The 27532-nt window shown below is 41.6% G+C and overlaps 1 protein-coding gene across 1 annotated transcript in view; it reads right to left on the bottom strand.

Annotated features, from left to right (window-relative positions):
- Window positions 1-27532, bottom strand: part of MAIP1 (matrix AAA peptidase interacting protein 1) — a 76071-nt gene that overhangs the window by 36722 nt on the left and 11817 nt on the right. Inside the window, exon 4 of the mRNA XM_078683705.1 lies at window positions 13046-13196. Within this exon, the coding sequence (XP_078539831.1) occupies window positions 13046-13196 (151 nt within the window). The remainder of the gene's footprint in view (window positions 1-13045; window positions 13197-27532) is intronic.

The following is a 27532-nucleotide window of genomic DNA, read 5'->3' on the forward strand; positions in this document are numbered from 1 at the left end:
ATTCTGTCGTTGGTGCCCTGTCCGTGAGGAAACCGCCGGACACATATTTTTCGAATGTCCGGCTTATGGAGCCCCTCGGGCAAAATGGATCAAACCCATCTGCCATAACATGGGTACCAGGGTCGGGTTGGAAGCCCTAAAGATTATTAGGATAGAGACTAGTGAACCCATTGTAATTGCGGTAGCGAAGTTTTTAGGATGGGTGTGGATTATAAGGAATAAAGAGTAAGCATGTTATTGGTTTTTTGTAGCTTTGTTAGCTTGTTTTTCCTATGTATTTTATCCCACTTTTATATCTTTTAAATATGTTACCATGTATTATGAGTGCATACACATCCTTTTCTGATGTTTTTTAGTCAAATTCGTGTTCTTATCTTCTCCTTCTTTTACTAAGATGTATTTTACCCTGTACCGTCTTTTATGATGAAAATACTTCGAAATAAAGACATATGAATCTGAACTGAAAAATGAAGCATGTATAGGGTATATATATTCATGAGGTAAAGTCATGTGTTATCTCTAAATTAGGTTATATGAAGGATATGGAGAAATAATTACTTATTGTCCTGAAGAAGGTGGCTATAACCAACGAAAGCCTCCGAAACGCGTCGACGCATTATATATTTGTTAAATTTGGAGTGGTCAACAAGTAAAGGGTTATAGGGAAGGGAAGCCCAACCCTGTGTTGCCCAGATAGAGTCTAAATTAACAGTGATAAGACAAAGTTGATGGTCTTTCCCTTTCTCTTGTGTAGTTTTATGAATTTTTATTGTAATTTTGTCCTTTTTAAAAAAAATGAGTGTTTCATATTTATTGCACATTTAGTTGAATGTTTTTAGTATGAAAATAAACAGTCTGTTTTGATAATATTGATGTATTACTTTTTCTTTGTAAGTGTTTCACATGATGTATTAGGTGTATTTAATTCCATGAGGGGAGTGATTCTGGTTAAGTGTATTGATTGGATGTGCTTGATGTTGATGATATACGGTCCACCCAAAGGGCCAATGGATGGTAAGAGCCCAGGAGGTCAGGGTTCCTGCCCGGTTTCGAAAGAGAAACCAACGTGCCTCTTTCTGTGTGGGGGTGAGCGTTGAATATTCCAGCGCTGCCGCATACACTCGCAACAGCTCTGGTACAAGGACGTCTGAGTATGCCTTGTAAAATTCAGCCGGTAGTCCGTCCGGACTCGGCGTCTTGCCATTTGATTGAGAGTAGATACTATCCCTTATATCCTCCGGCGCTAGAGGAGCACCTTCTTCTCCCTGCTGGCAGTCCGTGAGCTGTGGCAACGTTAGTGTGGACAGGAAATCCGTATGTCTATATCCGTAGCTGCCAAACAAGGTCTGTATATTGTGGAGCACTGTTCCTCAAAAGCGTGGTGTAGATCATTTTGGGTGTGCACCATGACTCCTTGCGTATTCAGTATTGCTGTCACGGGTGCGGTAGCCATGTCTTGGTGTATCAGTCACAATAGCAACCTACCGGCTTTGTCCCCCATATGATGGGTGCGCATCGAGTGTGCTGCATAGTTTAAATTACGGAGTTGGTCTAGTAATCTAGAATGTTCTTCCCTAAGGTGTTCCAAAGGACCAGTGTTACCCTCCAGCGCTTCTCCCTCCCTTTGAAGCAATTCAGTTTCGAGGCATGTGAGGTCTGTTTCCAACTGTCGCCGCATGCCTGCTTGTGCACCAAGGCAGTCTCCCCTGATCACAACTTTGAACGCATCCCACTCCACCAGAGGCGTCGTGGTCGTGCCAGCATTATCCTCAAAATACCGGGTGACATTGGCAGCCAGTAGGTCACGGAAGAGCGCATCCAGGAATAGGGTTGTAGCTGCCAGGTCGGGATAGGCGGACGGGGGCGCTCCCATGACACCTCCAAAACATGGACCGGTCCGCGGTGCTCAATCACCACGGACCAGGCATAGATGTGGACAGATGCAAAACAAACATTAGTAAGCCAATGCATTTTATTTTTGGGACTTATAGGCTCTGCCAATGATTTTAGCCATGCAGCACACGAACGAGGGTGGAAGCAATTTGGTTGTCTCACAGTGCTTAGTATCTGAAAAGAACGTTTGTTTCATATTGATTATTCCATCATCTCTATGGTGGGTAAGATTATGGAAACTTAAAATACTTGAAGCTATCATCCCCTAACACTTGGTAACACTTTGATAAGTTATATCTGTTGGGAGGAGGCCCATGCCCAAGGCACACCACAGCTACTTATAATTCAGAAAAGGCAATTCAGTAGAACACCCGAGTCTGTTAGACCTTTTATCTCTCCAATTTTTAACGCAATCACCCTTTGCTAAAAGTTTGGGAAGATCAGGGACCATTTATAAACACTAGCCTTGGGGCCTGGGAATTTGACTTACATCGGCCTCCCGTTTGACATGTTTTAACAACAGTGAACAGTTGTCTCTTTTGACCGCACTTTGCAACTAAAACCCAGTTTGATTGCCGAGAAAGAAGTGCATGATGTGAAATCCTAGCTGTGAATATGAGATTGGGCTGTTGTGCCAATCTCAGATGGGTGGGATAAACAGTATGAGAAAGAGTGAGAATAGGAAAAAGTGAGAAAGAGAAAGTGTGAGAAATAAAGAGTGTGTGAGGGAGAGAGAGAGCACTACAAAGGGATAACACGCATGAGAGAGTGAACGTCTGAGAGTTTTATACTGTCCGATGGCTTGTTTAATCTGTTTTGTGTTAGGCTGTCTAGACTCAGGCCAAAGAACACATCATTAATTTGTAAAACCTGTGCCAACATTTTGTGATGGTATCTGCTATGGCAGTACTGACGCGGAACTCACAGCACGTGTGATCAGGTTCCTACCATGAGCAATTTTCGATAAGCTTCACTGGCCTATAGCAAGGGAAGGATGCCATATGTGGTTGCCTACGGACACTTAACGGTGAAGATTGGTTATATCTGACAAATACAAATTTTAGCTGTGATTCATACATCCAAGTGCTTTACTCTCCATGTTAACAGAACACAGACTGCAATATATACTGTTTATTGTTTGTTATTGCCACCCAACATGCATATCATCAACCTTATGAATTTGAAAGCCTTGGTGCGTATTGTCCATAACCTACGATCTACACATGGGGAGTTGAACTCCCTAGATGACTGACAGACTTTTTCACTATGCCTTGTGCACTGCCACAAGCCAACCTCACAAACATACAAAGCTCCCTCACAACTCTAGAGACGAATATAGCATGTCCTCTAAAAAACATGTTTCTTCAATTAGCATGCAAAAAGAACAATTGACGGACAGAATGCTGAACAATGTGTTACAGTCACCGCAGTACAGAGATCTGGGCCTAAATCCATAGTTTTTTGCTCACCATGCCATTCCAGTTTGGACCCAGCCATATGCAAATCAGTCTTGTCCCTGCGCCCAATGGGAACAGTCAAGCCCGAACTGCCAAGTCAGGTCCTCCCTGGACTGGAAACAAGCATCTTAGGACCGGTTTCGGGGTTTCACCCCTCATCAGCCAGAATAGCTGGACTCCAGTGGCATGCAGAGCACGGGACCCACGTCTCGGCATACCCGTTCCACTCGGGGTGACAAATGCAAAAAGAACAATTGATGGACAGAATGCAGAACAATTGCGCATTTTAGTGCCGATGTCCACATCAGTGCACTAAAACACCATGTCACACATTTTAAAGCAGCTTGCTAATTATCAGGGCCCAGGTCTAGATGTCTGCGGTTTGCTATGGTGATCTCAGTTTTAGCCTGGTTAAGTTGTTTAGCTAATTTTCTTAAATTCAGTAACATACAACTGCCTCTGGGGCCACGTCAGTCCTCATCTCTCCATATAGATACTTAGAAAATGTTCATAGCATCCTGTCCTCCTTTAGGTTGATTGCCCCATGAAGAAGTACCCTGCATGACTTTACTCCACGTGGTAGAATATGTCCACCAAACTCTCCACTATGCCATGTACTGCCACAGGTTAGCCCAGACCCTCGATCCAGAATCACCTCGCCCTACGCCTCCACGGTCATATCTGCCCCAGAAGAAATGTTTGTGAGTACCCCTGCTATAAGCTAACAAGTCTTGCAACAGAGGAGGCCTAAAAACAACCTCTGCCCTCTGCTGTGTGGGGCAGATAGTAAACAGCTCAGTTGCAGCTTTCACTGCTCAATCGAATCTGAAGGTGCGGCTAACTGACTGTATAGGGAATAGGGTTGAAGTGAGCACACCACCCAGCTCTAAATTTGCAAAAGAATAAGTGCCTTGCCCAAAGTTTGACTAAGAAGGCTGGAGCTGGTGTTATTGAATATTAGTGTGCTGAAAACCAGGGCTGTATCATCCACCTCATGCCACTCCCTGTGCCTTTATTTCACTTTTATGGGTTTGTTTTCGTCCCTGCTTTCTCCCTTTGCCATGGGTTTTCAGTCTCTCTTTTTCCTTCCTTCCTTGTATGTTTTTCCATCGCTCTTGCTCAAAGTCTGATGAGGAAAAATAATTGCTGGTCCCCAAAAATAAGTGATTTTGGGCCCTACCTTCAAACAGAGACTGAAATTAATTGCTGGCACCCCAACGGCAGGGGTTGACACTCCATGCTCATTCATATTAGGAACACTGAAAGTGGTCAATGGCCAGTCATCGCTAGGTGCGCTCCGAGGTGGGGGCAGTCTGAGCGTACCCAAGTACTTTCTCGGATTTTGAGATGCAGCCTTGGTAATTTCTCTAGGATGTTTGGGGGAGGCCAGTTAACCAGGATAGGATGCTACAAGCATTTAACGATAATTACATGCACTTTCTTCCGACCCCTTTTGCTGCTCAGACACTAATCATTCGTCTGTAAGAAAAGCACTAAGAGGAGAGGCCGGCAGGGGCAAGATAATCTGAAAGGGGGCATATGAGAAGCAGAGATAGATAGAAGTCAGGCCATGGGTAACATAAAAACGGAAAAAGGATATTTGGGGAGTGGAGGTATACAGAAGAGCTTGAGCAGAGGATAAGGAGGCTGCAACTGTGGTGGAAGTGGGCCACGCTGGTGGAGGTAATGGGCGGGGCCTCAATAGAAACATTTTTGAGCAGCTTTACTTGTTTTTACCGTTTATGGCTTTTTAAAATTATTTTTACACAAATTACGCGCTGGCTCTAACATGTAGTTTCAAACGAACTGCAGCCAAACACAGCGTTTGACATTAAAGTGCACTCGCGCCATCTAGTGATACAAGCCGGTCATGCCACAGCTTGATCTAATAACAATATTGAAAATAAACTTTGAATGCACAATACGTGACTGCATTATATGTGAAATCAAAAGCACATATCAGGTTGTACAAATATTTTGCAATTGCTTCCCTTATAGGAAACTTGAAGCTCGAAAGTGGCGTATTTTAGTGTTCAGAAATTGTGAATGAATGTTTTTATTGTTTTTTAGATATATTTTCAAACCTGAGACAAAAAAAATGTGAGAATTCAAACTACAAATAGGTTTGGCCATTTAGACTCCAGGAGTAAATGACTAGGCCGTCGTTTTTTTTTTTACTAGGCCGTGTGTATTAGGACAGTCTTAACAGATATTCTATGTCAGACAATTAACATACAAAAAACATAATAACAGAACAGGAGCAAAACCTTTTGAGCCATTTGGTAATGTAGAACCACAGTTGTTAAATGGACAATGATCCAAACCTTAGCCCTGGCACACAAATAGTGTGTTGAAGTGTTTGCCAAATGTGCACCAGTAGCGCACAGATTGTACAACCACACAAAAGAATAAAAGAATGGGCAATGCCCAACTGAATGTTCTTCGGCACTGCAGCCCTTTTAACTGTAGTTCAAGTTTCTCTACCATTCTTCTTACTGAGAGAAAAACATAACTGTGATGGGTGAAAGCCTGAATTATTCTCAGCTACTGGTAACTACTCTGGCCCACATTCTAGTCCATCATTATTTTGCTCACTATTTCAGTTCATACAGGGATCAACCTTATACAAATCAGCCTTGGCCCTCCTCCAATAGAACAATCCAACCCAAACTGCCAGGATACAAGATATTCGATCTTTGATGGCCATGGGTCTTGTCTTCTAAGGCCTCATCAGTATGGCACAGTGAGCACCCTGGTAGTACTGAGCATTTACCAGCGGCTGAGATTAATTAAGGTGCTGCTTTCTGTCTCTGGTGAATCTCTGTTGTGTATTGTCCATTTTATCTTCCACACTTTGTGCCTGGCTATCGGTTGAGGTCTCGGTAAAAACTAAAGACCAATATTTAATAAAGAAAGTGTGCACGAAATGCTTAAAAGTTCTTTGACTACCAAAACATGAGCATGCTGAACCAACTCACAAAGCCCTACAACCAGGAACTCGGATGTCATTTTTGATCCTTAACTCGTGCTTCAATTTCAAAACAAAGTACTCAATGAGTTACACGGTGAATATTTGGTGGATGGATTTGTTTTACAAGTGATGCAGTTTTGGCGATTAAGCTGGACATGTAGAGATCATATTCTTAGGGCTTTGGAGGCATGAGAAAAGAGACTTTACCTCTAGAAAATGCAACCCTCCTCAAACAATTTTCAAACTAAGACTGCTTGTAAGCGTATTTTATTAATTTGGCGTTAGGTAAAGCAGTACTTCAGTGGCTTCATGGCACTTTTTTGTGGGTACTAATAAAGATAAGCGTGTGACATGGCTGTTCTCTGCAACATCTGGTGGCCTAGATCAAAGTAGTCCATCAGGTATGAATGGAGTGTGCCAACAGCAAATACAACTGACCCAGCGATGAAAAAGCCTTAAAGGAACAGTGTCCGGAGAGGCTAGGACGAAGAAGGCATGCCAATTTAGGCATGCCAATTTAAGGCGCTGCCCAGCCAGGACTTTGGGAGTCAAACGAGGGGGAATCACTAGATGAGGACTGGATTATCAAAATACCAGGGAGAACTTGGTGGGCCTTTAACCCCTTCGGGGCTGATGATGAGCTCAGCTCAAACTAAGAAATTAGAGAGGACCTGCACAGCTGGTAGGTTGATCCGAATTATACCGCTTGTGATGGTCTGTGGCGTGCTGCCAGGGATGACGCTGTCTGTACCGGTCAGCGTGCTGAACGAAAGACTATTACCCAGCTTCCCCAACTTGGAGGAAGACTCCCCGGTGCACAGCACTCAATTGACGCACTGTCTAAATGTTCATGTATAGTTCCTCAGAAAATATAATCCATACAATTTTGCTGTTTCATAAGATTTACTTCAAACTCATTAACTTCATGAGTGCTTCATAAATGTTTCTGAAATAAGTTCCATGTACATATTCCAACGACATAACATCCAGTATTTAACAGTCCCAATGCATTTCGGGCTGTGTACAAGCCCTTCCTCAGGGGAATGCTCTACAACAAAAAGAAAGTAACCTCCTATCACTAAATACTTCATAATAAAACTCCACATTAATGAATTGCATCAATGCATGCTGGTGCACACCATGCCGACATGCTAAAAATCCACCTTGTTACAGCCCAATGGTTGACGTGCATTAATATGGCAAAATGTGGAAACCAGGTGCATGACATTAAACAGAGGTGTGATGACGTTAAAGCGTGCGTTTAAAGAACTCAAACGGGACCAACACTAAATGGAAAACGAAAAATCCATCGCACCAGAGTGTGTGTTTAGTCATCTGTGACAGGAAGATCCCCCTCCCCCATTCGTACTCATCTGTAACTAACTCCGCTTAAGCTCTCCGGTGCAGATTTCAATCATATCGCCTTAACCCGTGACGGCGCAGAAATGCTGTGACACACACGAGGGAGACAAATGCCTCGATATTAAACAAAATAAGCGGTCCCCTGTAGAGGTACTCACGCTGCTGGACTTGTTAGTAAACCTCCGTGTGCTGCTCGGTTCGAAGATTGTGCCCGCGAGGGTCTCAGTGTAATTAGTAAACAGGCGGCGAGTGCCGTAAAGGTAGAAAAAGGACTATAAACCGGGTGAAGCTAGCGCCATGTTGGAAAGGTCAGACAATGCTTATAATGCATGTAATGGAGAAAATAAACCACAATGAACACTCGGGATGATGCTGTATACAACGGGTAAATGCAAAAACTAACAATTTAAGTAAAATATTGATCCACAGAAAAAAATAAAATGAAAGAATAAAATGAAATCTAGCATGTGGCAGTAATTTCAGATAATATACAGTTAGTGCCCAGTCTATAGGTAACACAGGAATTCCATCCTGTCATTTAATCCGTGCGGCTGCATCGTCGCCAGGAGCCGGATCCAGAAATTCTCTCTTTTCAGTAGAGTGTTCTTGTTGTTGTGGGTCACTGCGACTTGTTCCAATATTAAATATTTCAACTGGGCTACTGTGTGGTTATGTTCCAGAAAATGTGCGGCTACTGTCGACTTGATGTTGCCAGTTCTTATGTTACTTTTATGTTCCAGTAGTCGTACTCGTATCTTCCTCTCAGTGTGACCAACATAACATTTCCCACATGGACATTTCAACATGTAAATAACGTTCGAAGAATTACATGTAGCATTGACTCGCAGTTTGATTGGGTGACCCCTCATGGGGCGATTCGTGACATTCCCTGGTATGTAATTGTTACAATTGCTACAATTGTAGCATGGTCTTAAACCTTTGAATGTCTCCACTTTCGTCTGATCTTTAGGTTTTGACAACATCTCCTTTAAGTTACGTCCCCTTGTGTAGGCAAACAAGGGTGGCTGTGCAAACGCTCCCTGAAAGTCCGGTTCCAGACTTAATAGAGGACAATGTTTAGTAATGATGTTGCGGAATTGGTTGCTGATGACAGTGTATTTGGACACTACCACCATCCGTGAGTTCTCTGTTTTGCTTTTGACCTGCAATAAATCATCCCGGTTGGTGTTCTCACATCGGGCCACGGCCTGATCTAATGTCTGTTGAGAATAACCACGTGCTTTGAACCTCTCCACCATGTTGGTTATTTCTTGTTTGCAAACTTCGTCTGTAGATACTATGCGTTTAACGCGCAACAGTTGAGAAAACGGTAGATTTAGTTTCAATCCAGGTCGGTGAAAACTCCGATAGTGCAAAATAGAGTTACGGTCAGTAGGTTTTCGAAATATCGTGGTAGATACTTTGCCTGCTTGTCTTTCGATTTTCACATCAAGGAAATGTATGCATTGTCTATCAAAGGTCCAGGTGAATTGTACTCGGTCATTAATCCCATTCAAAGATTGCAAGAAATCAATGAGGGTGTTCTCAGTCCCTGCCCATAGAATAAAGATATCATCGATGAATCTTAAGAAGAGTCTGCCAAAGGTTTGCCAGGATGGTTGAATTAAAGCATGCGTTTCTTCGAAAGATTTCATAAAAAGATTCGCGTACGACGGCGCCGCACAGTTGCCCATGGCCGTCCCGCACAGTTGGTGAAACCATTTGTCGTCTGCCTTAAAGTAACTATGATATAAGGTAAATATCATCAGTTCCATAAGTAGTACTTGCAAATCAGGATCCAAATTGGAATTTGAGAGTTCTTGTTCGATAGCTACTATACCCAGGTCGTGAGGTATAGACGTGTATAGTGAACACACGTCCACTGTGCATAGTATCAACTCTTGATTCTCCAGTGAGTCCGTAGCTTGTTTTAATTTGTTCAAAAAATCTGTGGTGTCGCGGTCATGCGATCGGGTATTTACAACAAATGGCTGAAGGTATCTGTCCAAAAATGTTCCTGTCGTTTCATGAATGCTCCCCTTGGTGGATACGATAGGCCGTAATGGTGGTCTCCTGGGGTGCTTGTGCACCTTGGGTATCATGTATAAAACTGGTGGTTTCGGATTGTTGGGTGTAAGATACCGTCTTACTCGATCGATGATAGTCCCGTTGTCAAATGCCTGGTTGATGATTTTGCTCAAGATAATGACAAACTCATTGGTGGGGTCAGTTTGTAATGGTGCATAGGTATTGGTATCCGATGTGTGGATATGAACTTGTTCTTCATAATAGGAGGCGTCCATGATGACTAGGGCGCCCCTGTTGTCTGCAGTTTGACAAACAATCGATGTGTTGTTGGCAATTTTTTGCAGGATGTTTTTCTCCTTTTTGGTGAGATTTTCATGCTTCCCCATAGATTGAAAAGGCAATGCGGCTATGTCTCTCTTGACCAAGTTTTCAAATGTGTCGATGATCTTATGGCTGAGAGGAGCCATGAATGTACTATGGGGACATAGTCCTCGTAACATATCTTCATCCTGCATGGGTGTAGTCACTGTGTTCTGAAAGTAATGGCGTAAGCGAATGTTGCGTACCAGCTTAAACGCGCTGACCTCAAGTTCCAGGGTGTTCGTTCTGGTAGTTGGTACGAAAGACTGCTAGTTACAGATGAGGGGGAGGGGGATCTTCCTGTCACAGATGACTAAACACACACTCGGGTGCGATGGATTTTTCGTTTTCCATTTAGTGTTGGTCCCGTTTGAGTTCTTTAAACGCACGCTTTAACGTCATCACACCTCTGTTTAATGTCATGCACCTGGTTTCCACATTTTGCCATATTAATGCACGTCAACCATTGGGCTGTAACAAGGTGGATTTTTAGCATGTCGGCATGGTGTGCACCAGCATGCATTGATGCAATTCATTAATGTGGAGTTTTATTATGAAGTATTTAGTGATAGGAGGTTACTTTATTTTTGTTGTAGAGCATTCCCCTGAGGAAGGGCTTGTACACAGCCCGAAATGCATTGGGACTGTTAAATACTGGATGTTATGTCGTTGGAATATGTACATGGAACTTATTTCAGAAACATTTATGAAGCACTCATGAAGTTAATGAGTTTGAAGTAAATCTTATGAAACAGCAAAATTGTATGGATTATATTTTCTGAGGAACTATACATGAACATTTAGACAGTGCGTCAATTGAGTGCTGTGCACCGGGGAGTCTTCCTCCAAGTTGGGGAAGCTGGGTAATAGTCTTTCGATGAGCTCAGCTCGTCATGAGCGTAACCTGCCGTGCGCTGACGACGAGCTGAGCTCGTCATGTAACGCGGCTTTTTGCGAAACGCAGCGCGCAGCGGGAAAACCGCTAGCGCGCATGCGGTTAATGGTTTTAATTGACAAAGCTATCCTCAAGTCTCCGATATAATGGTACCCAATTCTACTAGGTTTTTGTTCTAAGGACTCCGCTAGTTCCGATCTACCCCGAATGTAAAATCATTCATCCACATTTGTGTGACCATGAATAGACCATGGACAAGGACAAGATCTCTTAGCCACCGGACCATAACGCCTTTTACCTTAGTAGAAATGGGTGGACAGATGAGCGGGTGGAATGTGGGCGGGCTGCTTTAAAGCATCAGGAAGACTTGGAAAGAGGGGTGGGTCTTTGGTTGTGAGGGTCTTCGTACTAGCTCAGTACCACCTTCTGTATCAGTGAGTCCAGTGTTCAGAAACACCTTAATTGGAAGAAATGTTTATGTTCTGCTTTTAAAAAAAGATGTGAAGTAAAAAAAGAGACTGAAATGAATCAAATATTAGCCAACACTAATAGTTTCTTAGCAGTTAATGTCTACATGCAAAATAAAAATAAACACGATGTCCTTCTGCTTTTAGAGGACTGTAATTATAATTTATGTATTCAAAAATGTGGGTCAATAAACAAGGATCTGAGCCATTCCATCAATGAAGAACTGCCAGCCGCTATGATATGTATATGAAGCAGCACTGCCAAAACACGTCTGGGATGGATGGAAACAAGACAGAATTATTTCATGTGTTCATTGAGCGACTAATAAAACAAACTATTATATTGTTAATTAGTCGGAATGGAGGAAAGTAAACTTAGGGTAGCCTGAATATCATGATGAATACAAATAGGGCCGACAGGTAACTCTACATTAAAGTCACCAAAGAACAGGGAGTTCCCTCGGAATTCCTTTGCTGCAATGGCACAAAGTAACATAAATAAAGGGCGAGTAAGGAAGTAGGGGAAATGCTGTTTAATTATGCTCTGAAACAAACATGATTGAACATGAGCAGCCAAGAACCAGACATGCCTCTGGCCAGATCAAAGCATGAGGGGAAAAAAACATTACCTGAAATGTAATAAGAATAAAACTGAGGTTCTGGTCTCATCAGCGACTGCTCTGGAATTCCCTTTTAGACATGGTTTTCAGCTCTTACAGCAAAAGGAATCACACAATGCAGAGGCCTTTAGAAACTTGCCCTGTTGAGAGGCCTAGCCTACCAAAGCCTGGTCCAAGGGTAGAGGCATGCGCCTACCTCTACTAGGCCTGCCCTCTGAAGACATGCTCTTAAGCATGCCATGTCTGATTTGGAAAGAGGTGTATCGTTACCTCTGCCCTGCGAGCACTTTTAGGGATTCTTCACCCGCCAGCTACTATGGGTGATTTCAGTGAAGAAGACATGCTGCCTGTTGTATTCCTGCTCTGTGGAAGGAGATCTGTCACTCCCCCTGTAGAGGGAGACGAGGACTCCCTCGCAATCTTCAACCCATACTAAGCTAGCTCTGCGGCAGAAAGCCTGACTATGCACATTCTATGCTATGAATGCGCCCTTGAGGGAAGCCAGCACCATTGTGTGCAATGACTATTCTGAAGCAAGGCCAAGCTCTGCCCATGCTATGCACATTTCCTGGAGTGATACCTGTGGGAACTTTCAACCCAACAATCTTTTACTATCACTGAGAATTCACACATATATCACTTCCAAAATTGGTTTGGCCACTGTTGGCAGGGATAGGACGATCAAAGGGGGCGGGGTTGTCGGAGAAAGGTAAGGGGTACAAACAATTCTTATACAACAGGTCACTGTGCAGAGACTAACCTGTAATAATGAATACTAGTGCCCTCTGGTACACAAGGGGCCTGGTATCAACAACCGGTTGCTGTGCAGAGATTAATACAAAATGAAAGATGAACAGAAATATCCTCTAGTATACTACAGATCTGCAAGCATGACCATAGGGGGAGGAGCGTTATCCTCAGTTTTAAATACAGAAACCAGTGGAACCTTATGGCAGTGAACCATATGCTAGTGAAAATAATTTTGCACTTACTCATAATTTGCTGTAAGTAGGCGTTTTGAGTCCTTTGCGTTGTCATCTCCTAAAACAATCTGAAATACTTTTGTCCCATTGGAGCTTTCCTCTGGAAGGTTGGCACTAGTGAGATACCAAAAGCGCATCAAGATACTGACAAACTTTCTGCCTATTGTAGGGGAGAGTAGAGCAAAAACAACATAGGATGATTTATTACAGAAACGAAATATCTACCTATTTTGACATCAACAAAGAAACAATTTAATTTCTGATCGGAGTGAAGCACTAAATACAAGCCAATGAAAAGTATTTTTTCCCTAAGGACAGTTAATGTACGAATAAAAGCAAGCATACAGATGTGCATTATTTGCGTGAAAGGCAAAAGATCGACATTGCGACAGATGTTTATCTGATAACTATAGCCATGCAAAAAAAAAAATAATAATCAACATTTCAATTGGTCCAAGAAGCTTTTTCCTTAGAAATGGAGAACGAAATTGTCCAAAATAGGGGAGATAGCTACAAGTAGTGCAAACAGTGCAATGTGTTGTAAAGAAGATGCGATCCATAAAAGCAAATTATAAATTCTTTATTGGGAAAACATAAGCCCAATGACAGAGGAAATGCGGACGCAGCCGTCGGCCAGCTCTCACCTCGATCTAACCGCTCGAGACACAACACAATGCACCGGGGCCCAGAGATGGGAAGGTGCCCAACTATAAGCTCCTTGAAACTTTAGGCACTGGAAGTAGAAATGGAGAGGGCCTGAAGCACCACCAAAAGGACCAGGCTTGAGTCCTGAAGGTGAACGAGCACTAAGGAGGACGTTACATTTTGTTTTTTTATCTTGTCCCATTTGCTGTGCATTCAAAGAAAGAGGTCAAATGTCGGTCTATTCTTCTGATAAGTTGCTGCTTATTATTTTAACATGGAGTCTGGTGCTTACTTTTCTTTCTCTTAACGTAAAGTGTGAGGATTTTGTAAAGTGAACTATGTGACAATCTTGCTGGAATGAAAGAAAAAGTCATAGGTGGTTGTTTTCTTCTAGCACAACTAAATTTAAATACCTTTAAAAAGAAACCACTTTTTTCCAAATTCCGAAGTGTAGGAATAGGATAAAAAAAATCAAGACACTTTATGATGTGCAAATTACAAATTAAATGAAATTTCCTCACTTCATCATTTGTGCGGTATATCGTTTTATCAGCAAAACTGTATTGTCTATGTAAATTTAGTGGTCATTTCAACAGAAACTGCTGTGTGTAAAATACAGTGAGCTACCACACCATGTAATATTTTTGTGACAAGTGCTCTAAACGCTATATGAGAAACTAAGGAACTGTCCCCTATGAGCAACCCAAGAGCCACAAGATCTTTGCACCCCAGCTAGACAATTGCACTTTCCCAAGGGAAATCACTACTAACACAAGGCAGCCCTGCTGAGGGAATTTCACTGCGACCAGGGGGCAGCTAGAGGTAAAGTTCCTATTACCCACCTTCCTATGCCACCGCAGAGATGCTCTCTGGTCCTTTTGGTGGATGAGCTAAAGAAAGAGACGGGGTAGGGAACCCATGAGCGTGCTTGGCCTTATAATTACGGCCCTCTGATATACAGCCATAAAAAAAATTTAAAAACTGATGTCCAAAAATTTCATTTTTGATTTGAGTTTTGGACTGCTAGAGATGTAGTTTACCTAGGGTAGATGTTGATCCAGACCAAATTTTTAGGGACAACATTTTTAAAAATGGCGGATGTTACAGTGGTGATGTAATATTTCAGGAACCATGAGACCTATCTACTTCATTTTGGTGTCAAAACATAGGTTTTGGTGATCAAGTAGTCTTAGAGACAGAAAATAACTCCTTGGAGCAGGCCTCCCGCCATTTTCCAATATGGCAGCTATATTAGAGGAAGAAAAGGTATAAAGAAATACAACAAATAATAATGTTTTATAAATCTTTTATGTATACACCAAACAATGTTTATTATCTGAATATGAAAAAAATAATGCTTATCACTACTGTTTTATAAACATTTGCATAATTCACTTTATGTGTTTCGGCAATAGTTCATGGTACATTTGCATAATGTTGAACATTTGAGAAGAGCATATCAACAGGGATATCTTTTTGTAGCACAGGTTTTGCAAGTACATGTATGTGAAAGTTCTGCGAGTAGAGCCTTTAGAAATGTTGTAGGTTATAACACCCTATCATTATCTTCCCAACCTAATTCACACAGCTCTTTCTCTACATATGCATGATCCAAAACATTTAAAGATCTTCTGATCAAGTAGAACGCTCCTCTAATAAGTGCACGCACAGAATTGGACGTCGGTGGAAGGTCACTTAGAGAGACTGATCTCTTGAACTCACTGTACTGAAGATCACAATCATGATAGTCAGAGCTTGTTTTCCACATGCGCACAAGGAATTTTTCTACGACTTTAAAGTCACATTCTTCTTTGGTCTCAGCAAATCCTTGTAGAAAGTTCACAGGTTCAGCAGTTAAAGTTCCAAGCTTTGTTCCAATTTTGCTCACACCTGGCATCTCCGGGTCAAGTTTCTTGTACAGAATAAAAAGCGGGACTAAGTGTCTTTTCTCGTCTGTTCCGTAATGTATCCATAACTATGACAATCCTCGACTTATGAGCATAGCAACAAATTTAAAATAGCTGAATAATAATATCTGTGTCATTTGACAGAACAATGACTCAATTGGAACCATTTCGAACACCCCATGTAACATGTGGCACAACATGAAGATCAGTTTCCTCCAATTTGCTGTTAAGTTCTTGAACAATGTGGCCCGGACCTTTTGAATCTCTCTCTGCAGGCATCAACTCCTCATTGACAATCATTCCACTAGCAATAATTGGAAATTCAGTGTTGACTGAAGCATCGGCAATGTTTTGGTGAGTTAACATCTCAAAGTTCATATTGTTCGATGTTGATGACCATAATTTAGCAAGTTGCCCAGGTACAGTTGTTGATTTATTGATGCAGGCAAAGTCATTTATTCCACTTTTAGACAGTTCACTAATTCTATTACATTCTTTGACAGATAGTTCAAGATAACTATGAAAGACAGTGTGCAGTTTTGCCAGTTGCAAACTGACTTTGATACCTGTAGAACAGTTCAAACGACCTCTTGGAAGTTTGGCATGGGTGAAATCGTGACCCTGCGCAATTGTGACATAGTCCAATACAACTATCTCTAAAGACAGTGGTCCCTAGACAAGGTTTAATGAGAGCAAACAATAAATATAGACCCAATCAGTACTATATTTTACAGCTGTCCAGCCGGACAGGTGTTTTTAATATATAGTTGCTTAAATATATAGAAAATTCAGTAAGAAATAAAAAAAAGTGGGACACAAGCCTGTATCCAACTAAGTGGGAGGGACGTACAACATGAAACAAAAAGGCTCAGGCAGAGTAAATTGTTTGAATGAGACACATTTTGGTAGGAGAAACAAATTATAGTGGAGACACCATTACACATAATAAGAATTAAATAAAGAAGTGTATATGGCATACAACAAGTTGACAGCGTTTTTTAATTTTGTTTTTAGAGTTTTATGCAGCACGAACTAGACCCGAGACATCGGGTATCAGAGAGCTTTACATGGGCACCAGTTTTGTTACAACCGTTTGTCGAGTGAACCACTATGAAGCAATTTTTGAGTGCTTATAGAGATCTCCTACATTTAAAAAAAAAAAAAAGACTCACTAGGTCTGATGAGGGTGTTCCCCGGGGGCCCCGTAACCATGTGATTAGTAAGGACATCTTTAAGAAGTATTTTGACAGGGAACTAAAATCTTCCCTCAAGGAGGTGGTGGAAGCTGTTTTTGTGTAATGAAAAAGGAATTCGCCCTCAGAGGAGGATTGGTCTCCTTTTCGGAGGAGGCGACCCCTTTGGTTATAAAAAAAGGAGGTAAGGCAACTAAAAAATCCTTAAGATCATGGGTGAGGAGCACACATTGGGTAGCCTGAGCTCTACAACAGACTGTGGTGACTATAGCAGCAAGATTAGCAGGAGTGACCATAGTGGCACAATTGATCTGGCTGTCTGGTGGCACAAATAGAATGAGTATCCTTCATGGCACAAAAGACTAATAATAATACTGATGATGAAAATATATATATTTATATTAGAGAACGAGGTGGACGAATATGTTTTCGATCCACAGGAGACTTTGGAGACTGATTTCCTCAATGAGGATTTGGATCAACATTCAACTTCGAAGGCTATCAAAGACCCTTTGGGTGGGGAAATGTTTAACCCTACCCACATTACTCACCCAAGGGGATCAGATTGGTAGTCTATGGACCACGTGACCTCCTTTAAGTTTTGGATCCGTAAGCCTCTCGATAAGGAGACGCAGAACCTGATGAGGGCTGAATACCCAAGAACATTCCTGGATAACAGGCGCAGGGTCAAGACGGATTTGCATATGGCTAGGGCCAAACTGGTATGGCATGGAGAGCAAAAAAACAATGGATTAAGGCCCAGATCTCTGTACTGGGGTGAATGTATGACATTGTTCTGCATTCTGTCCTTCAAATGTTCTTTTTGCATTTAACAAATCAGGAATAACATCTAATCTGGAATCGAATCTATTGACTTTCCTTTTCCTAGGAAGGACCTGGAGCACTGCTTAAGCAGTGCCAAGATGAATTATTGGATATTCTGGGTCCACTGGTTAGAATCCTTTATATGGCTGAGGGACCAGTTAGAGTATGAAGTACGTCAAATAAAGGACAGTAAGGTACAGAATGGAACATTATGGTATCTAGTCTCCTGGAAAGGCTATGGACTTCAGGAAGACTCCTGGGAGCCTCGCGATTCTATCCATGCTCCACGGTTGCTACAACAGTTTCACCAACGCAATCCTAATGCTCCTTCCTGAAGGTGGTGTTTCTGTTTTTGATGGGGGGAACTTTCATGACCCGTCAGACTATTGCGCATTCAGCTCACCCTGCGGTGTCTACTGTACCTTTTGACTTGCGCTGCGCTCAGACTTTCATGCGCTGCGCTCAGACTTTCATGGTGCTATGAACGTGTTATGTGCACCCTAAAACTGTAACTGCATGTGTACATTGTGCATTGGACTCACATTGTGCACTGGACTATCTCTACACTAAGCAGTGAACTTCTACCATTGGCACACTAGAGTGGTCTTTTTATTTCAGGCAAACAGTGCATGGTGCGCTATAAGTTTCTTTTCTTTGTTTTTTCCTATTTACTTTTTAATAACTTTTCTTTTATGGTTTCTTCTTTGGTGAATCTTGCCCGCATTCCTGAAATAAAGAACCTGGTGAAAGTTGTTTATTGAGTCCGTTGTCCTGGCACAAGGTAAGAGACAACAGTGTTATCTCAGCCCAGTATCTCTGCAGTAGAACAGAGCTTTTGCCGGTGAATCATCAAAAGAAAGAAAGACGTGCATGTTTATTTTCGCAGGTCTCATGTATAGTTATTAACATATGCTGGGCTCAGAAGCATGGAAAGACTTTTATGTTAACACTCAGATGCACTGAAAATACCTTTTTGTTTAGTTCACAGATTTTGCAGACATATGGAAAATCTTTCATGTTAATTTTGATTGTGCATATGTGTAGTTAATTCTAAGCTTTTCAAACAAAAGCCACAAATCTTCAGAGGTCAAAAGGTTATTCAGAAATCTTTGAAGAAATTAAGGAAAGGAAAGCGTATTTGTTTATTTTCAAAAGATTATTCAGAAGCCTCTGAAGACACTACCAGACGAAAGCTTTTCTGTTTATTTTACAAAGTACAACATTGATGACAGCTGAACAAAAACATACTGAGGATCTTTATTTCGATTTAATTGACGCACCTCAGTTTGGTGTGATTTTAGGTATGCCCTGGCTTACCTTGCACAACCCCATCGTATATACGCATTACCTTTGAGTCTGAATGGTGTCATTAGGAGTGTCTCTCCCAAAAGAAAACACCAGTAAAACGTGATCATTCACAAGCAAAGCTTTTGACTGGAGTACACAGTATAGCCACAGCAGCAGAGCAAGAAATAAAATTACCCTCACGATATAAATCATTTCGTGACGTTTTTTGCAAAAAAAGTGCAGAAACATTACCTCCACATCGGGACTACGATTGTGAAATCGAGCTCATACCAGGGGCCAAAATACCATGCAGCAGGATTTACGCCCTTACGGAAAAAGAGACCCAACATCTGCTTGAGTATCTGGACAAATTCCTTCAGAACGGTTTTATTAGACCTTCTAAATCACCCGCTGCCTCGCCTCTTTTCTTTGTACCAAAGGGCAATGGTGATCTCCGCTCATGTATAGATTATAGATCACTGAATAACATCATAGTAAAGAATAGGTACCCTTTACCTCTTATTCCAGTGCTTCGTGACCAAGTTAGAACAGCTACCATCTATACAAAGTTAGATCTGCGAGGGGCATACCATCTTGTAAGAGTTCGTCCTGGCGACGAATGGAAGGAGGCTTTCCGTACTCGGTATGGTCTCTTCGAATATTGCGTAATGCCCTTTGGATTATGCAATGCCCCAGCGACTTTTCAGTTTTTTCTAAATGACGTTTTGGGAGAGTTTTTGGACCGTTACGTCATCGTCTATATAGACGGTATACTTATTTACTTAAACTCCCGGAATGACATGAAACTCATGTACGAACTATTCTAACCACCATAAGAAAACATGGTCTCTATTGCAAATTGCCGATATGCGAATTTCACGTGTGCCAAGTGGAATTTTTAGGCTTTATCATCTCCCCGCAGGGCATTACAATGGCAGATCGAAAAGTTCAAGCAATTCGAGATTGGCCAGAACCAAGATCAGTAAAGGATATACAATGGTTCCTAGACTTCACCAATTTTTATCGGCGATTCATCCACAAATTTTCTGCCAGAGCATCCCCTCACACGGTTATTGCAAAAGATACGATCTTTCCTTTGGTCTTCCGAAGCCGAGAATGCCTTCCAGGATCTAAAAAAGGGAGTTTATGACTGCTCCTGTGCTCAAACACCCGGATCAATCACAAACCTTCATTGTTGAAGCAGGCGCTTCCAATGTAGCTATTGGAGCAATCCTGTCACAACGTGATAAAAAGACTAACCATCTTCATCCTGTAGCCTTCATATATAAAAAGTATCTACCAGCAGAAAGGAACTACACAATAGCAGAAAAAGAGCTGTTGGCTATAAGATTAGCTTTCAAAGAATGGCGCCATTATCTGCTAGGTGCGCAATATCCCATAACAGTATACACAGATCATCGCAACTTGCAATTCCTCAGATGTGCAGAAGCATTGACGCCACGACAACTAAGATGGACATTGTTTTTTGCAGAATTTGATTTTACGATAACATTCAGACCTGGTAGTGCCAGCAAAAAGGCAGAATCCCTCTCTCGTTATGACGAGTCTGAAGAAGAACAAAAAGCCAGGCCAATGATTCCGTGTGACCATATCATCGGCATAACAATGTCAGGACAATTCCTGGATGAAATCAGAAGTAGCATGCCTATTCAAATAATTGTTGCAGGGAAACAAGAAGATACAAAAAGAACCATGAAAGACGGCCTTCCGTTCCGCGGCAACCTGCTTTACGTCCCAATAAAAAAATTACAAAAACAAGTTTTCCTTTGGTGTCATATACATCCTATGGCAGGCCACCCAGGATGCACTAAAACATTAGCGTTAGTACATTGTAACTTTTGGTGGCCACAGTGGCAAAAGGACGTCACCACTTATGTAAACAATTGTGAGGCCTGCACTAGAGCGAAACCAGAACATTAACTCAAAAAAGGTTATTTGCTTCCCTTACCAACTCCAGCCCACGTTTGGGAAGATCTCTCATTAGAATTCATCACAAACTAACCTCAAAATCAAGGCAAGACCACTATATTGGTAATTGTTGACCGTTTATCCAAGATGGTGCACTTTGTGGCTTGTGATGGAATACTCAGAACATCTCAGCTTGTAGAATTACTTCTATACCACATTGTAAGATTGCATGGATTACCACGATCCATAACAACAGACAGAGAGTCGCAATCCACTTCCAAACTATGGACAGAATGGTGTAAAGCATTACAAACACAACAAAATGTATCAACAAGTTTCCATCCAGAATCAGATGGACAAACGGAACGAGTAAATCAGATATTGAAACAATACCTTCGTTGCTATTCAGCGCACACACAAGCTTCCTGCGTGGATTTATTATGGGAGGCTGAGTTTGCTTACAATAACTTAATGCATGTATCAACAGAGATGTCACCATTTTATGCCACTTAAGGATGGAATCCACAATCTTTACCTCTCTTGCAGCATAACAACACGCAGGTCCCACAAGTAGCATCCAAATTACATAGGATGAAAGATCTATTGTCCACACTTCAACGTAATGCGATGAAAGCAAAAAGTAACTACAAAAAATGTGCTGATCGAAAAAGACAACCCGGACCTATTTATCAGCCAGGTGACAAAGTGTGGTTGTCTACAAAAAACCTCCATTTAAAACAAAGGTATGTCTTTCATCCATGATTCATTGGACCTTTTAAGATACTCAAATGTATTAACCGAGTAGCATTTAAACTTCATCTTCCTAGAACTATGAGAATTCACCCGGTGTTTCATACCTCCCTGTTGAAGCCTGATCGAGCAGCAATACGCCCCAAACCACCTCCTGTAGTTGTTGGGGACCAGTTAGAGTACTAAGTACGTCAAATAAAGGACAGTAAGGTACAGAATGGAACATTATGGTATCTAGTCTCCTGGAAAGGCTATGGACCTGAGGAAGACTCCTGGGAGCCTGCAATTCTATCCATGCTCCACGGTTGCTACAACAGGTTCACCAACGCAATCCTAATGCTCCTTCCTGAAGGTGGTGTTTCGGTTTTTGATGCGGGGAACTTTCATGACCTGTCGGACTATTGCGAATTCAGCTCACCCTGCGGTGTTTACTGTATCTTTTGACTTGCGCTGCGCTCAGACTTTCATGCGCTCCGCTCAGACTTTCATGGTGCTATGAACATGTTATGTGCACCCTGAAACTGTAACTGCATGTGTACATTGTGCATTGGACTCGCATTGTGCACTGGACTACATGTATACACTAAGCAGTGAACTTCTATCATTGGCACACTGGAGTGGTCTTTTTATTTCAGGGAAACAGTGCATGGTGCGCTAAAAGTTTATTTTCTTTGTTTTTTCTTATTTACTTTTTAATTACTTTTCTTTTTTGTTATGCTCCTCATTACGTCGCCTTGCAGCCACCATAGCTTTGCTGCAGCCTATAAAGGCAGCCATGCCCAGCCGCACCCTACGGATAATTCCTGTTACAGCATAGATGATTGGAAGCCTCTCTCCGTCTCTCTGAAAACTGAGGTTTCTTCTTTGGTGAATCTTGCCCGCATTCCTGAAATAAAGCACCTGGTGAGAGTTGTTTAAGGAGTCCGTTGTCTTGGCAGAAGGTAAGAGACAACAGTGTTATCTTAGCCCAGTATCTCCGCAGTAGAATGGAGCTTGTGCGGGTGACTCATCTAAAGAAAGAAAGACGTGCATGTTTATTTTTGCAGGTCTCATGTTTAGTTATTAACATATTCTGGGCTCAGAGGCATGGAAAGACTTTTATGTTAACACTCAGATGCACGGAAAATACCTTTTTGTTTAGTTCACAGATTTTGCAGACATATGGAAAATCTTTCATGTTAATTTTGATTGTGCATATGTGTAGTTAATTCTAAGCTTTTAAAACTATAGCCATGAACCTTCAGAGGTTAAAAGGTTATTCAAAGCCTTTGAAGAGATTAAGGAATGGAAAGCTTTTCAAACTAAAGACAGAAACCTTCAGAGGTCAAAGGTTATTCAGAAATCTTTGAAGAAATTAAGGAAAGGAAAGTGTATCTGTTTATTTTCAAAAGATTATTCAGAAGCCTCTGAAGACACTACCAAACTAAAGCTTTTCTGTTTATTTTCCAAAGTACGACATTGATGGTTTTGGAATCAAAGAACTTATAACTTATTTGAACTTGGCTTCTTATTTCCTTGCCACTAAAGATGTTTGAAGTGCATTCCACATTAAGGTTTAACTCCTTTTAAGGACATTAAGACAATATATATACACATATATAAAGACTACTTGGAGAAGCCTAAGATAAATGTTATAAAACCTTCTGCATATTTTTATTTTAGGTAAGGTTTGAAGAAAGAGCACAACATATATATATATATATATATATATATATATATATATATATATATACACATACATACATACATACATACATACATACATGGCATACAACGTCTTCTGTAGTTCGTAGAACAAGACGAGACGAACCCGCAACTGGTGCAATTTTCGTTTATTACAAGCCCAACACCAAATCAGCCATTACGCGTTTCAGCCCGCGAAGGGCCTTGATCACATGACATCGCTGAGAAGGCGGAGTGTCATTTTTAAAGTGAAAGCATGCAAGTAATAATTTATGAACATAGAAGACAGACCCACAATCGGTATTTGCAATAAATATACCAAATAAATAATTGTAATTTACATAAATAGCAGAGCATATTGTAAAAGCGGATAATCAAACAGTACAATGAATAAATACATGTAAAAAAGACCTTAAATAATTCTATGGACTAAAAGTCTTTTTTTCATCCCCTTACATATGAATATTCAAATTGATACTGATAAAACCTTATTACATAGCTCGCTATGGACATATCTACATTCTTGGCAAAAATTAATTGAAAGAACCTCTATCATGTTCACTCCTACAATAATGCCTGAGATTGTATCTCCAGTTTGTTCATTATAATGCATTTACTCAAAAATACAGCCCAAGTGGGCTAAATCCAATGTGCAAATAGCATTCGTGTGCAATTGAATGTGCAAAACTCCGAAATGAATATTTACATGCACGCTATACCAAGTGTAAAATAATTATAAAAGTGCAAAAAATATAATACCTAAATATATAAAAAAGTTAAAAAAACAGAATTTCGGTTAGAAGAGCAGATAGTAGCAGATGTGTATAATTAAACAGAAACGCCTAAAGACAGGTAAAATAATCTTCACTTGAATTCATTCCATTAGGTACTTTGCAAACAAGTAAAATTATGTGTATTGTTTCCAATTTGCGTTGTAGTGACTTCCGGTCACCACCTCTCCTACACGGAGGAACTGTGTTGATTACAAAGTATTTCAGTTCAGCGAAGTTCTTGTTGTGAGTTTCTTCACAGTGTCTTGCTACTGGGTACGCGGTGTCGCCGTTGGTAATGGCTCTAAGGTGCTGGAGTATCCTTTTATGTACTGGCAGCTTAGTGCTGCCCACATAACGTAGGCCGCACGGACACTCCAGCACGTACACCGCGTACTCAGTCTTGCAAGTCAACTTTGATTGGATGCGGACAGGTTTGTCACTGAAGGGTGTCAAGTACTCACTTTTGTTTACCCCATTCTTGCAAGCCTTGCAAACCGAGCACTTGAGAAACCCTTTACTACCAGATAGCCAAGTGCCTGCTACCCGGACTTCTGGGCTACTGGAAACCAAACAGTCTTTCATAGACCTAGCCTTTCTGTAGGTGATACTAGGCGGATTGGGTAGCTGCATTCCTAATACTGGGTCACTTGAAATCAGAGACCAGTTCTTCTGTACAATTATACAAATTGCTAGATGCTGGCTACTAAATGTAAGGATCAACCTACTCTGATTCTGTGTAGTACTAGGCAACTGCTCTGGCATTATTCTAGTCTGTTGTCTAACTACAGCATTGGCTCTACACATGGCTTTGTCCAAGATTTCGGATTGATAAACCCTCCTCAAGAATCTTGCCCTACAATCGTTTTGGGCTAATCTGCAGTCTAGATCTGAGCCCAGCATCTCTCCATATGGGATGCTGCGTATTAGGTGTGCAGGGTGGTGGCTAGATGCATGAAGCACGGCATTGCCGGCTGTAGGTTTTCTGAAAAGTCTGGTTTCCAGTTGATTATTTTGAATGTAAATTTCCACATCCAAGAAACAAATTGATTTCTCAATAATTTGGCTTGTGAACCCCAAATTGAAAGTGTTGTTATTCAAGTCGTCAATAAATTGAACCGCATCACTCTCTGACCCTTTCCAGATAATCAGGAGGTCGTCGATATAACGTAACCATTTCATGACCTTGTTTGACATTGTTGTCCGGAAGGAAGGATGGCATGAGGACCTGTTCCTCCCAGTATCCCATATGGAGACAGGCATACATATATATGGAGACTGATATATATATATATATATATATATATCAGTTTAGGTAATAAGGTGGAACTCACTGTGATCTGCTGTTGTTTCCAGGTCTCCCTTCCTGCAGTACCCTCTCTAACTTCCCTTCCCTTCGTCTGGCCACTTTGATCCTCTGGTGTATTTTACTCAGAGTCAGAGCTGCCAGAAGGTGGGCCTCGTGAGGGTACTGCTCCTGAGAAACTGCTGTCCCTGACACCAGGGGACCCGAATAGTCTTCTCTTTGGGAAGAGTTTTATTAAAACTCTATGCAAATAAGTTTACAAACAAAGCAAAGGTGCACCACCAAGGGGTTCTAACAGCAAAGACTAATCAAATGTCCATATTCAACAGTTTTTTGGTGTTTCTTTTATTTCTTTTTTCTTTGTTATTGTTCCAGAAGAAACAGTGCAATCAACACTACGGACAGCCGACGCGTTTCGTCCATATACAGGACTTCTTCAGGGCATGAGAATAAAGTGGGAAAGCCCATCCAGTCGTTTTTAGTACGGCGTGTAATTTCTTACTGATCGTTGTTCCCCAACAAGGGCATTATATTAAAGAAAATGGTGGTCCTGAAGTGACTTGTTAAGACGTGAGAATGAACGGCAAGGCCACGTCCACTTGAATGGGCGTTGTCCCCTAACACAAACGGTCTTTTTCGACGGTCCTTATCGTATCCTGTCTACTTCATCTAACATCGCCCGCGTATAACTTATGTATCTACTGAGAGAATGATCATATTTTGCCTTTCCCATGTCAGATCTTACATAAATCCGTTGCGCTCCTAAGTGGGTTCCTTTCGAAGTGCAATATAAGCCCAAGCTAGAATAAATCGCGGAGTACCTATAGTTAATCAGATAAGAAAGAGGGCATCCCTATAGGAAAAGTATTATCGGTTATTACACCCCAGCATGTCTCCAGACCAGCCAAAATACAGGCATAGTGGCGCAGACCTCGTTACGGGGGGGGAGCAGCTCACGCCTTCTCCCCCCGCAACGAGGTCTTGTATTTACTGTAGAGTCAGATGCAAGCAACCGTATTTAAGGAGCAAGATTAGGAGAGATAGAAGCTGGAGGGAAATGGTCCAAGAAGGAGCTATCCTTACACATAGACTGTTTGGAGATGTTAGGAGGGCTGAATACTTTGAGGGAGCCAAGCGATTCATTTTTCTCGGTGAGAATTGGTGTGAGTGCTCCTTCTCTATCGTACCGCCCGCAGGGATCAATTATAGCATCCCCATACTTGCGCACTTGTCAGTTACCTTCAACTATAAATGCGAGTATCCATCAGATGACTCAGCATGCGATAAAGGTTTCACGGTGATTCAGACGAGTATCTGGACGTTCTGACTGACTTGTTCAGCGTCATAACAAGATTGTTAGTTTTGATTTAAAATCACATTTCTCTTCCCTCTAGCGAATATGCATATGAGGTCTCAGGACCCCTTTTTAGACCTCAAATTGCTTTAGAATAATTCCTGTGACTAAATAGGCGGGCCGACCATAATGCTTGCAGTCACCTATTTTAATAACAGGGCAATTGCATCTTTTTCCAATACTACTCGGCAGATGCCGAAGTTATCCATTATGGCTCTTCTCTCACGGGCCGACCTTTAACCCCACACTCACCCGGGGGTTTGTTATTGGCTTATCCAGCCTTCCTCCCAGAGCACGCCCGCACCACCCAGATGCGGAAGCTTTAACATCTATAGGGCTCAGTGTGCACGGCATTTCATGCACAATGCACTTTAGATATAGGCACCCCCTTAAGAAGCGTTCATCTATAATAGTTTTTTTCCAAACCCAGCTCAAATACTTCCTTTTAACCCACTCGTTTTCACGTCCCTTTAGATTGATTCAGGCATTGACAGAGATCGCTCGACATGCAATTCTTCCACTTGTAATGTATATACACTGACGGCCGTACTTCCATTCTTTATACGTAAGTGACAACCCAATTCTGGGTGTTTCCTTCACAACACGTATAATTTATCAATGTGTAAGGGTTACATGGTTCTCTTCTCTGTCTTCAGGAGCTCGGCTGAGCCCCACCTTACTGCGTCTATCTACTCTCAACGAACACATCGGATGTTCAACTAGGTAACTTTCTTACCCCCTTTTTTAATGCATTCACTTTTCCTGTGACCCCAATCTCAATTTAACACGAGTTATCCACATTTCACTATTCCTGATGAAGACCCCATTCTAAGGTTGAATCTACCTA

This window comes from Lissotriton helveticus, chromosome 3_1, assembly GCF_964261635.1.
Source record: "Lissotriton helveticus chromosome 3_1, aLisHel1.1, whole genome shotgun sequence".
NCBI lineage: Eukaryota > Metazoa > Chordata > Amphibia > Caudata > Salamandridae > Lissotriton > Lissotriton helveticus.